The sequence below is a fragment of the Barbatula barbatula genome (assembly GCF_947034865.1).
Source record: "Barbatula barbatula genome assembly, chromosome: 8".
NCBI classification, from domain to species: Eukaryota; Metazoa; Chordata; class Actinopteri; order Cypriniformes; family Nemacheilidae; genus Barbatula; species Barbatula barbatula.
Window position 1 is genome coordinate 12,762,801 of NC_136771.1, and position 14,016 is coordinate 12,776,816.

The window sequence follows — 14,016 nt, forward strand, 5'->3', positions numbered from 1 at the left end:
TTTTACAGAGTAGGATATACAGCAGGAATAAGCCCAGGAATAAGACATCATTTTTTCTTAAAGCGATCGTTGATTCCAGTTTCTATCATGGCATTGTTTTAAAACAAGACACTGTTATAATTTGTAGTATACTCTATGAACATACATGACCAGGTAAATCCTCACCCCTGTTTTGTTGTGATATTTAGTCTTGTTGTTTGAAGCTGTGGTAGAAGCTCTAGTATCCTTACTTCAGCGAATGAGTGAGCTAATATGAGTTTACACACGTGACACTAATAACAGGGTGATGACAAGAGTAACCTTTTAGAACAGACCACTGCTGTTTGCATCCTAAAGTCAAAGAGTTGTAAAGAGTTCATTGTTTCAACAGGTTGTTTTTGGCACTGAACAACAATATACTGTACACTACCGGTCAAAAGTGATTTTCAGGGCCATTTTATCATCTTGAAAATCTAAAATTATGAACGAATGTAGAAGAAAAAATAACACATTATAATTAGACAATTCATATTAGTAGCGTTGCTTCAAGAAGCTGGATGACAAAATGCCAAGACAACATTTTTATTTACTCCTCTCAAGATGCTAAAATATTACAGTTTGATTTATTTCAAGTTTTCTCCACTCCAACATAAATTACACAATATCAATTTAGAATATTATTCTAAAATGTGGACAGACCTAAGCAACATCAAGTGACCTTAAAGTTTTGAATGGAAGTGTATACACAGTGTAATAAATAGTATACTGCTTACTTAGTAAGCATCTTACACTTATACACATTAAGATATCTTTCTCTTTTGTTGAATTATCCAGTTAATCCTTAAAAAATGTGTACATTTGACGTCCTTGTACATGAACACGCGTTAAGAACTGAAGCCGTTATCACTGACCTGGAAATGTCTGAACTGAGTTTAAAGGAAATCGCCCCCTACAGAAAGATGGGTAGCTAGGAAGGCCAGAGGCAGTGCTTAAACTTGCCGTGTGCAGATGATATGATAAATCTTTGAGCTGTCTTTCAGCCATGAGCATTAGTTTTATGTTTCCTCTCTTTTAGCAAAGACATCTCGTGGAAGCTATGCCAGAATACACTTCACCTCCGCCAGGGCATGACTCACTTGTCTGCTGGTGCCTATTGAGTATGTCAGTGTGTCGGAGACTGAGGGGCTTTTATAGGGTTTTACACTGTAACAGGAATGACAGCTAGGAATTGCTAGATTACAGCAAAAAAAGATAGCAACTCCATATAGCTTGGTGTTTAAAAAATGACAATACCTCTGCTCACAAACAAGATCAAAAGACAGAAAATCTTGCATCAGAGTAAAGATGAACTAAAACCAGGCATAATGAGAGGGATTATGCAAACTGACCACAAAACAATTAATCTATAATAGAGGCTTGCAGTGATGTGGAGACACTATATAATCTATAATAGAGGCTTGCAGTGATGTGGAGAAAAAACAGCTTAAGTGATTTGCTAAATGGCTTGTGCATGCGAGTCTGGCTTTCTGTAAAATAAATGAAGTCAAGTCAAAGCAATTCTAAAATAACACAAACCAGCGTTGGAAGATATGGAAGAAATCTGGTATACATAACGCTTAAGGAAAAGCTGGCATTACAGCATTTCTTGCACAGGATACTTGTTGAATGTTTAGGATCAGTGTCCAAAAGAAGCCTTTTTTTATTCTGACTGTTACAGAGGTTAATCATTAAAATAAAGTCTCCTCTATTCTTCAAAGTAGATAAGTCTTTTAAATATATGGAAAAGATGCAGATCTAAGTGTAATATCACTCTTTTATGTCTCCAGCAGATGCCCTCTAATTTGATTCTCATTTGGGTGCAGACGTCCCCTCTAATCAGACCGTTGGAGAGCAATCACCAGAGCAGTTCACCTCTTCCCCAGAGGCTCTGCAAATGGACGATGAGATCTGAGTAAGCATATTTGTGCAATGACCATTACCGGAGAGGCCTGCTCCAAATTCAGATGCCGTTACACTCGACAGCTGGTTAATCAAAAATGATTACAACATTGCCGGTGTGAAAATGAGGGATCTACAGTAAATTGACCTAGTTATGGTCTCTTTTGTCTCTGCTGACCTTAACTGTCCTCTTAGTGTGGGAGGAAGCTTTGACTGATTCATTGTGGAATGGCAGTGAAAATGAAAGATTCATTTTTTCCTGCAGTCTTTGAATTAAGTGTGTCGGAATATGCTGGCTGATCATAATCATGATAATATTGTGTTAATATTACACATATGATAATATTGCAAAGAATTCAGAACCATTATCTGGTTGGCGCTCCACCATACTGTAGAAGTGGTGGTTTTGCAAATGCCGTGGAAAAGCGGTAATATTCTAGCAGCTGGGGCGGCAGAAAAATATTGTAAAATATTGTCAATCGTGCAATTTTACACCCAACTTTCTGTAAAATGTATTATTCTGATTGTGATTCACACTCACAAAACTACATTAAAGATGAATTCATTTTCAAGCATTAATTTAGAATAAAAGGCCAATAGATATCAAGATAATATTTTTATCCTGAATGATTTTGGTCACAATAATAGTGTTTTGAAAATCTCACATTGTGACGGGCCTAATCTAAACGTACAGGAAATGTGGCAGTGCTAAAAGTTGCAAAGCGTGCATCCTCACAGATCTTTCGATTAGTCACCGCACCACACCCATCCATGCATCCACCCACCCTAGCCGTTACATTACATTATGTGTTAATCCTTATAAAAGACACAGTGACATGAGCATTACGAGTAGAGAAAGGCAATCAGCGCATGACTTAGAAACAGATGCATTTTGAGTTGATCCTGAAACGCTATCCAGCTGTCCTGCTTTCTTTGTTTACTTTGAGCAAATCTCTAAGAAGTGTGTTCCGCATAATGCTTGAAATGAAAAAAGATGTTTACATATCTACTGAAATATGATTGATGGTTTGCAGAGTTTGTTGTTTGCTTCATTGCATTTTATTGATGTGATTTCTGACCAAAGCCTAAAGCCAATAATACTGCCCGATTCACATTTCTGGAAAATATCTTTTCTCGGAATACCATGCATAAAATATATCTGCTACTTAAAAACAAAGAAATGAGTGTCTTGAAAAATAACACCTGTCTCTCTGACAGTTTGTCATAGATGGAAAAAGTAGCCTGTCAGCAATCATATTTATTTTAATAGTGTAGGACTTTTAATATTCATTTTGATAGTGTGGGACAGCACGGATCAGCCAGTAGAGTTCAGCACACATTTTTGTATAGAAACCCCAGAAGTGAGTTAGCATTTTCGGGTTCATGGGCTCAAAGTCGATGGATTTTTTGTGTTGTTTTGAAATGTTTATTCCAAGAATTTCAGTCCTCCTGAAGGACTTTTAACTTTCATCCAAATCTGGGATAAACCATGCTGGGATAAATCATGCTGTTTTCCTATGGACCGAGACATAACCTCTCAGATGGTGTGTTTCCCTTAAGTAATAAAAGGTGTGTGTCAGTAAAGACCTGCAAACAGAAAAGTTGATGTTATCGGAGCCAAAGACAGACTTAAGCTCCATCTCACAAATGAATGCCGTTGCTTTGTGTCGCCCACTAATGGCTTTCTGTAACCGTGTCCTGTGTTGTCTCATACAGTGGAAGTGTTTCTGTTGGTGCACCCTGAAACATGGCCGAGTGCCATCATAATGTATGTGTAGACAATCTGGAATGCATAAGTCAAGAAGCATACACAAACAACTGAGAATAGGTTTGGCCTTACGGTCCTGAAGGTGTCTGACATTTAACTGTTACAGTACCATAGGTGATTAAAAAATCCTCCAATGATAATATCTCATTATAGGGGTGGTGGTGGTCTGATGGCAGGCCTCTTTGATATCACAAGAACATAAAGCAATTAAAGGTCCCTAGTTAGCATATTACAATGTATTACCTATTTTCTTTTCTGAACTGAGGAACTTGCGGAATGTTTTGACTTGTTTAACCCAGAAGGAAAGGGGTTCATTCAAAGCAATTTGAGTAAACGGGAGAATAATGATAGGTTTGTAGGATTCTTTCCTTATTATGAGGTTACTTCATTACACCCAGCCCAGCTTCTATTTGAACCTGTTCTTGGTTCAAAGCATCAAATAAGTCCATCAGATAGAAAACTTGTTCCCCATGGGGTTTTTATAGTGTTTTCTTTACGGTGCATGATAATTAATTTAGTTGAAATAAAACATGTGTTTCGTCAGTTTATTATTATATCTCATTCTCAGTTCTTCAGTCTGAGAGGAAGGTATTATTTGTATACCACTTGGTCTTTCAGAAAAGAGTGACACTTAAAATTCACATTAAAAAAAACTTTAGTGTGTTTTTGTAACACTTTTGTGTGAATCACATTTAAATTCCCATGTGAAACCCATGGGATCACATGTGCAACATGTGGTGATATGTCTCCGCATGTTATCACATTTTTTTCACGTTGCACACATGATCCCATGGAAATGTGTTACAGAAACACACACAAGTGGAAAAACAGGAAATTTGTGTATTTTCTGTAAGGGAAATGAAGATCAGCAGATGGAATGTCCTAACAAATAACATTAATTTTAGATTTTTTATATTGTATATTTTAGGCTTACTGGTATTTTGGGGGCATATACAGCAGCAAGAAAAAGTCTAGTCTTTAATAAGCATTTCTGTGCTATGTCAAATTAAGTTCAGTGTCTGTTGAATATCAACAGAAACAAACCTCAGGAATGACAGTCACCCAACAGCAATGTGAAAGACTCAAGAGAAGGCAAAGATGCATGACGCAAAACTCAGGCTTATTATATCATAGATTTAATTTTTGAACTGAGCAGGTTAAGAACATTAGTGTTGTGTTGTTTAAACATGAATATAGAACGAAGTCTCAAGTCTCAAAAATATGGAATATATTGATTTGTGGTCATGGACAGGAATTTCCCCTTTTTTCATGTCATTCAGCACGACTTTCAATACACAGACGACGTGTGTATAAACATATATAGAATTATAACCTGGTACTTGATCATTTTAGGATGTGGCTACCCAACACCTTGCCTCACCCCAAACCCTAAAATCACAGCCGACAGTCTCGTTTCATTCTTCAACAAATCTATGCCTATAAAAATATTTTCATTTTTGGATTTTGAGAGAAATGATGTCACACTTCACAGAATCAAACAAAAGTGATAAATTTATCTTAACATGTACCTATAAATAGTCAAATCAGAAAATGTTCCTATTCATTTCGAATGTAACATACTATTTAAGATATATGTCAAGGCAAGTCATTTTCAGTCACGTCAGCTTAACCATTTATATTAGTCTTGTCTGTGAAACTGGGCAGTAAAGAAATTGACACTTAAAAATAGTAAGTTGTTAATTTTATACAAATTTTATTTTCATTTCAATTTCATTGTATTTAATAACTAAAGGCAGCAAAAATGATTTACAGTATACAGTGTAGTCATCATTGGGTCTGACTGCTCATGTGAAAAGTGCGGAGGTGTGATCACAACTACGTCTCAGACATTAAAACATTTCCAAGCAGGCTGTGGACAGGTCTATCTTGCAGGCATCCAGTACACCGTAAGGGAACTATTAAGTAAAATGAGTCTCTGACAGAGCTAAACGTCATTGAAATATTTAAACCACAGTCACATTTTACAAGGAGCAGAGCGAAGAAAGTTATGTTTGAACACTTGTAGAGGTGAAGTCTAACCACAGGGGTTAGGGAAATAACTTCCTTTAAGCAGAATGGTCTCATGGCACCTTAGTAGATGAGATCATTCGTACACTTTTGTGCGTGCGCAAAGACTGATGCTAATGTGTTTTGTTAACTGTTTAAATACATGCTACGCAAATACTTGAATGTAAATGGTCCCACAGCAGATATAAAATGGCTAAATAGTACATCATAGTAGATATACATACAAATTATAACATATTAAGACTCTTTAAATCTTAATCGTTTCCAGGAAAACGGTCCTGTAGTTAAAAAGGCTCTGGTGGGAGTTTATGGTATGGTGCCATCAGACTTAAGTTATTTCAACATCTCAGTAAAAAGGTTTTGAAGGAAGAGTTCACGTTCAAGATGAAAATTCTGTCATCATTTACTCACCCTGTTGTCATTTTAAACGTGTGCGAATTTCTTTCTTCTGCAAAACAAAAAGAAGATATTTGGAAAAATGTTGGTGACCAAAAACCGTCGGTCCCCATTGACCTCTATATGGACACAAAACCAATGCAATTCAATGGGGACCAACGGTTTTCTTTGTCAAAAGATTTTCTTTTGTGTTCTGAAGAAGAAAGAAAGGCATACTGGTTCCTTTTACAAGTTTGGTCCGAGTGTGCTAAGATATGCCAGTGTGTCTTTAAGTCAAATACTCTCGGCCACATGAAAAGTTCCGTTTATTTTCATGGTTAAAGCATTTGTCTTCATAACAACTTGGTTTCAGGATACATTGCACTTGTACCATCTTGAATACACTGTCCAAGTTTAAAAGGCAATAAAAAGATAGTATCAATAAACTAAAAAAAAATGTATAATTACAAATAAGTATACAAATTCTATGCTGTGGTATGTCAACCAGTAAGTTCATAGAACTTCATTTTAGCCTTTGCTTTTGCAAACAACATAAAATACAATATTCTCTCAAAAAACATAAAAAATGTAAACACAGCAAAAAGAATTCACACAATTCTACCATGCCAAACAAATATGATTAACAGAAAATAATCCAACACCTCTTCATACTGTATGTACCACTGACAGTGCATTGTGCTGAAAAGAAGTTTATATGAAATCTGCAAGTTGGTTTCCATCGTATAAAATTGTGCAATTTCAAATGGAAGTGTACTAACAAAGCTGACAAAGCAAATAAATGATCACAAGTGTTATTTGTTCAGACAATTTTCAATGACGGATTTATGCTACAGACAAAATCAGTCAAAGGCATTTAGGAAAGAGGAAGAACTGTTTTAAACACACACAGTAGCTACGATTCTAATGCATTTCAAACAACAGTCATTTCTTATTAAGACTCGAATTGAGCAAACCTTTCTTTAACACGTTTTACAACCTCCAAAACAATGTAAAGTAAATTGTGCTAAACTCACCTTTACACCGCTGCAAGGCAACCTTTGACAAGCACTAGGTAATAAACCTGAAGTGTTTATGCACTTAAAGGAATAGTTCACCCTCAAAATGAAAATTCTGTCATCATTTACTTACCCTATTGCCAATTAAACCTGTGCAATTTTTGTTCTGCAAAACACAAAAGAAGATATTGAAAAAAATATATGTATGGACACAAAGCCAATGTCAATCGGGACCAACGGTTTCCTGTTATCAACATTCTTCAAGATTTCTTCTTTTGTGTTCTGCAGAGGAAAGTCATGGAGGCTTGAAATGACAAGAGGGCATGTAAATAATGACAGAATTTCCATTTTAAAAGTGAACCGTCCTTTACAAACAGTAAACACATACATAACAAGACTGTACAGCACAATAGACAACGGGTACAATATTATGATACAACCAAGCATCAACGTCACCAGTAGGTTTGTGAGATTTGTGAGAGAGAGAGTTTAAGCTACGAGTCATCAAAGAATCATGACTTCACACTTTTAGGTAAGCAAAGATATTGTCTTGATCCAGCAAAGGAACCTTGCACAGATTCTTCTTATTGCTGATTTAATGACATTTGAATACATTTTTTGCATAATATAAAGAGACCCAACAAAATGAAGTTGTTCTTTATGATAATAATAATGGTTGTGATTTTCTCATACAGTTTGTATCTCTCTTTCAAGTCTGCAGATATAGAAATGTGGAAATATGGATATGTAAAAGCAGAAATGATTTCCCTATAATGATGAAACTGACCTTTAATTTCCCCTGAATGGTTAGATTAAAATGATCATTTTGTGTACAAGCCCTTCTGTCTTTTCAAAAGCCCCAAGGAAAATCCCTTCAGAAGTTTTTAAAAATTTCCAGATCTTTAGCTGGTACTGGCGTGTCTTTCTTCCACTCGTCCTCAGGATAGGTGTCAAAGTTAGACGTGTCGCCTTCATGAGATACCTTTGGAACTATGGGCGGCTGTTGTGGGAAAGAGTGACTCATTAAAGAAAAAAACTAAATATATAACTCCCACCGTTAAACAGGGAGGACTCTAAAATACTAAATGACAAGATTTATGATCTTACCTTGAGTTTTCTACTGGGCACACAATCCCAGTCTATCGACTTAAACCAACGGTGCTTTTTGACATCATCAGCTCCATTCTGGAAACACACGCACACAAATGCATACGAATGTGTGACACATTAAAAACTGTTTTAGGAAGAAAGGGTCACTTAAAAACAGAAATGGGTCACTGGTGACCAGCTGTTTTTTTGTCAAAGCCACTGTGAAATATACTGGCGACTGTCAAATAAATCTTGAAAACCAATATTTTATTTTAAGGACTCGACAGGAGTCCTCAGGAGTTCAAGGGGCGATACTGTACAACATCAAAGCCACAGCTATAATGTCTTCGAATTTTGGGTCTGAATAAACAAAAACATGCAAAATCAAAAAGACCAGGTGATCTTTTTTATTATAGTTTTGGTGTAATTTTGTGTGTCACCATACAATAAATTGAGAACACAACTGCAACAGCAGACTCAATTTTGCAAGCACAGTTAGGATTTTTAACTACATAATATTAGGGATTCTCTGATTAAACAGCTACATATTATTTCTATTTATTTTTTGTCTTCTATTGCAATAATGTTCAGGCTGATATTGTTTCAATAAGTATCGCAATATGGATGGTGCTTTGCGTAAGCCCTGTTTTTAATGGAATAGTTCAACTTCAAGTCAAGTCATACAGATTAAAATGAGGGTGAGGAAATGATGACATCATTTTCATTTTGAAGGTGAACTACTCCTTTAAAGACATACGAAGAGTTTGGTTCCAAAATGAGATGACTCCGTTTTTATTGTGCGTTCCAATAAATATCAATCAAACTGCAGTTGGTTTGTTTTGATTCAAGCTATAACAACTCAAACTAACACAACAAAAAACAATAAAAATATGATTTTACAAATTTTGGAACCAAACTCTTCATATTAAGTTGCTCATTATAGAATGAATATGTGCTGCGCTTATTTGATTCTACACTAAAACAGTACCACATAAATAATATAACCAAGGCAACATCTGTGACGCATTGCTTTATCTGGATAGCAATAGCTTATTACACATCAGTCATATACAGCTTGAAACATCATAAATAATTCCAGCCGATCATGATCATGAACTCCTGATCCGAGCATCACTATTGAATATATGATTTAATCTATATATATATTTATCTACTGCAAATCTTTTACTCAAAGATTCTCAGGCCTGTGCTTAAAAGGGGGCTGGGCTTTAGGGGGTTACGACCTATAATTATGCTCCATGAAAAAGCTACCAAATGTCTTTCAACACTTAAAAATGACCTTAAGGAACATTACTTCACTCCAAAATTCAGCAAATGTAATAAGGCTTTGTCTTAAAAGAAGGGTGTGGTCAATATTGGGGTCACTTCAGTATCTGTCTTTTCGTTTCTTACAGCGTAAAAGAAAGTAGGACACCCCTGCTAACCTGCAGAAGTATCTGAGAAACCTCTCAGTCTGGGCCATGCTGTTCACTTTGGGAGTATAAGAGATTCACATTCACTCAAGTGGAATAACAGATATCTGCACTTGTGAATGAGTGCTGCCAACAGGACCTGGCCTTGCTGTGGAAACACAGTGCAAACACAGCTGCTCTTAAACCCCCACTTTATGTAGAAGGAGAGAATAGAGCACATTAAAAGAAAGAAGAAAGAAAAGTGAGAAATTTACAACACATCCAGTCTAAGACCTCCATCAAAAAGCGACATATTTCTAAAACGCCATTGGTTTTCTGGTCTTTAAAACTGACTGAAAGTGATAAAATGTGATTCATTTCTTCAGACAGTGAGGTTGATATGTGGCGCATTCGCATCTGTTGCTGCGGTAATAATGTGTCAGCATGACGCCATGAGACTCTCACACAACAAGTAAGAACAGCCGTTGACAAGGACGACAGAAAGCTGGAAACTTTGCCTTTTGGTCGTGACATCTTGTTGCGGCACTGAAGTAGCGAGGAAAACATGAATTCATCCGTTTATGAGCATGCTTTACTATGCTACAATGAGAAAAGAGTGGGCAAAACAAGAGGGTACTGTACAAGAGAATATTGCACACTTTGTATGACGTGACGTACGCGCCACAAAAATGTACATGAATTGTTTAGACAGATGCCAATCCAAAAAAAAAAAAAACCTGATTTGGAACCACATACGGATGCAGTGTGAATCAAACTGTCACACTACAAAGTTAAACGGATTTGAAGTGGATTGAATGTCCTTTGTAAAATAATTCACTTGAATATATGCGTTTAAGCAGCGCTCATTCCTCACGTGCTGGAAATGATAATGCCAGTATTAACTGTAGCTAATGGGAAAATGAAGCCCAGACACATCCACTCATAAACTTCCCATGAGATCACCATCACGTTATGTGTCACATTATGCATGACAGGGTCCTGGCGCACCGCTGCCACCTCATCTGGCGCCGGTTATTCCGGAATTATTCCTTTGAAAGGACAATTTAGAAAAGCAACCGGCATTAAATAGGCAACTGCTTGAATAAGTCAAACGGAAATATTTTGCAGATAGGCTCCGTCTGCAGTTCCTCTCTGCTCATACACCTCGTCCGATTGGGGTTGGAGTACGGTGGGAGAGCTGCCCGGTGTCAGAATCACTCTCTTGAGTGCTCAGGGAGTCTCCCCAGAGCCTCATCTCTTCCTCTCTCTAAAGATAGGCAGCCCCCTTATCATAACTGGAAGCATATGTGGTCAACATCTCACATGACCAGACTACCATTAGGTTTTGTTAGGATGCAAAACTGCTCTAGAATCAAGAGCCCATATGGAGCAAAAGATGAAAGCTTTGTCAAAATGTTCCATGAGGTAAGATCACAGATGCCGATTAGTGTTGAGATACTTTGCTCAAACATACACGATGTACATAAAACAGATTCCATTGACACTATGCTTACCTTCATATTTCCAAGCCGTTTTGCCCGGTCAATCACCAGAAACTTCTTGATAAGATCTCTAACAAAGACAGACAGAGAAAAAGAGGGAGAACATTAGAATCATTATGCAAAAAAAGGACGTTGATCGGGGCTTTCCTTTATTACTCTGGGCATTCTGTATGTAAGTTGTTACTGATTGGTTGACCCAAATATCATCACATTGGCATGACATATAAATGTGAAATCTTACAACAGTGAACTCAAATGTTTATAGATGTTTCAAAGCAACAATCAATCAATCAATCAATGTTTATTTATATAGCACGTTTAAAAACCACAGAAGCCGACCAAAGTGCTGTACAAGCAGATAAAATGACTAAAGCAAGAGCATACCAGTACATTCAGCAAAATGAAAAATAAGATAAAATGAATGAACATTAAAAGCGAGAGAAAATAAGTGTGTTTTGAGTTTGGTTTAAAAAACAAGAGATAGATGGCGCAGTTTTAACATGCGATGGAAGCATTATTGTGTTGTTTTACACTTCCTTTTTACATTTCTGCTCCTGAATACTACTGTTACTTTATTTATTTATAATTTTATGTTGTAGGCTGTTTATCTATACTAATTTGTGTAATGGTTCTTGTTTTATTACTGACTTTAGAAGTTAAGGTAGTAGTTTACACAGCTTTTTTGCTGATCCGAAAAATGATCCGATCCCTGACTCAAAATCCGTAGTGTGATCCAAACCATGAGTTTTGTGATATGTTGCACCGCTAGTTTAGGTTCTTTTACACTTTTTTTCAATTAGAGTGTAATTGTTAATGTATATCAATTATTGGATTATAGACTGAATTGAAAATAATGGCACTACTTAAATTCTAACCATGAATGTTTCTTCTGTTTAGTTATGGCTGTCTGATGGCTGAACAAAAATCGAATTAGAAATGTTGTGCATCCACTTATTAGTAGTGTGACTTTTAGTATGCAAGGAAGGGGCAAACTTCTAAATATCGGCCCTAAAAATCAGCCATCGGCTGACCCTGACCTCTAAACATCGGCATCGGTTATAGAGAAACCCATGTCGGTCGATCTCTAGCCAAGACACATTTACATTTGCCAGACTTAAAAACACGTATATACAAAGGATATAAAAAAGTGCTTTTGGCTAAAGAACTGGGTATGCTTACGTACGCAGAGTGTTTCTTTACAGTGTGACATTGACAACTAGTGGCCTGGACTAGATAGAATATTGCACACTTTGTATGACGTTACGTATGCTCAACAAATATTTAATTGAAATGTAATATTATAGGTCAGACAGATGACAGATAAGGAAACAATACATACAGTCTTCACTTGTTTTCACGGATGGCATACAAGCGTCTGGTGTGTTTTGCGGCACCTGCAGAAAGGGAGTGTTGAGCGACTGTCGCAGAAATGACGCCCTTTCTGCAGGTGCCGCAAAACACACCAGACGCTTGTATGCCATCCGCCACCGAAAACTACACGAAGATCGCGATCAGCACGTGTGCAGAGGCTGAACAGTATGGCTAATATTATTAAAAATGATGTCCTCATTAATTCACCCTCATTCAAAACCTCTATATGACTTCTATGAACTCAGAAGATATTTTAAGACATTCTGTACAATGAAACTCAGTGGGGGAAAATGGTATATTGGTAATCGATGGTTCTTTTTGTGCTTTGCAGAAAGTTATATATGTTTTGGGGTGACTGTACGATTAAAGTTCTGTTGCTTTTGAGATGACCATCTGAAGACATGCTCTGCTCTCCTGCAGATGTTAATAATTTCCCAATGCTCATGTGTGTTTGACTTAAGGAAAGCATTATCTTATCAAGTGACACAAGCCTCCTTGCCAATCAAAATGACAAAATGGACTTGCTTTGCCTGAGGTAACCGTTTCTGTTCATGAGAGCTTCCTAAAACTGTCTGTGGTGTCTGGAGAGCACAGTTTGGACAGAAGCCGTATACGGAAATGTTGCTTTGATTGTAATTTTGTGTGTGTTTGTGCAGCTGTGATGACTTCTAAGATGTTACAACTAGGGGAGGATACTGTCCTGTATTATTAAGAGTGTTAGTGTGGTTTGTTTGAACATCAAGACAGCGAGTTATTTGCTGAATCCTGAAGGCTTTTAGATCAAAAGAACTAACAGTAGTGTTGAGTAAGGAGACACACGTCTGTCTATAATCTAGAGGCTTTGTCTTTGTCTACAGGCAGCCGTGAGTGTGCTTAATACCAGTTCATTAGAGGGCATGTGTAAATGGTTTAAGTGCCTTTGTATCTTTGAACTATCCACAAATTGGCCTGAACAATTTTGACAACCCCGTTTTTAGACAGAGATGGATCCAGTGTTGCATTTTAAGGATAATTTAGGATAACAACTTAATGCTGTATGCATGTATTAACATACTTTATTATACCGATGTTGCGATGCAATTATAATAATCATAATTGATGACATTTAAAATCAACATACTAAGTTCTGCTAAACACAAAGGAAGATATTTGGAAGAAAGTCAGTACCAAACACATCTCATCCCCCATTGACTCCTATATCATTTATTTTCCCTATTATGGCAGTAAATGGGGATGAGATCTGTTTGGTACTGATTTTCTTCAGCAGAACAAAGGTACAGGTTTGGAAAAACCTGAGGGTGAGTAAAGGATGACAGAATTTTAGATTTTGGGTGATCTATCACTTTAATCGTACATTGACAGAGGACATTGATTTGATTGGATTTTGCACAACACAAATATGTCAAAGTCATTTTATTGTGTTTTCTCCATTAAACTTACTTTACATAGAAATCCAGATGCCGTGGAAACTCCAGCTTTCCTGCCAGAATCTTCTGGTAAATGCCAAAGGGATTATCGTCAAAAAATGGAGGATACCT

General features: G+C 36.8%; 1 protein-coding gene across 2 annotated transcripts in view; it reads right to left on the bottom strand.

Moving 5' to 3' along the window:
• Window positions 1-5,376: 5,376 nt before the first annotated feature.
• Window positions 5,377-14,016, bottom strand: part of prkx (protein kinase X-linked) — a 39,837-nt gene continuing 31,197 nt past the window's right edge. The window contains exons 5-9 of one of the 2 annotated variants that reach the window (XR_013787036.1): window positions 13,919-14,014; window positions 11,120-11,177; window positions 8,212-8,289; window positions 7,503-8,104; window positions 6,398-7,219 (exon numbers count right to left, since the gene is read on the bottom strand). Coding sequence is in view for 1 of the 2 variants with exons in the window: in XM_079462829.1 (XP_079318955.1) it covers window positions 7,979-8,104; window positions 8,212-8,289; window positions 11,120-11,177; window positions 13,919-14,014 (358 nt within the window). In the remaining variant the exon portion in view is untranslated. Of the gene's footprint in view, window positions 8,105-8,211; window positions 8,290-11,119; window positions 11,178-13,918; window positions 14,015-14,016 lie in introns of both variants that reach the window. The other variant, XM_079462829.1, reaches the window with a different exon arrangement.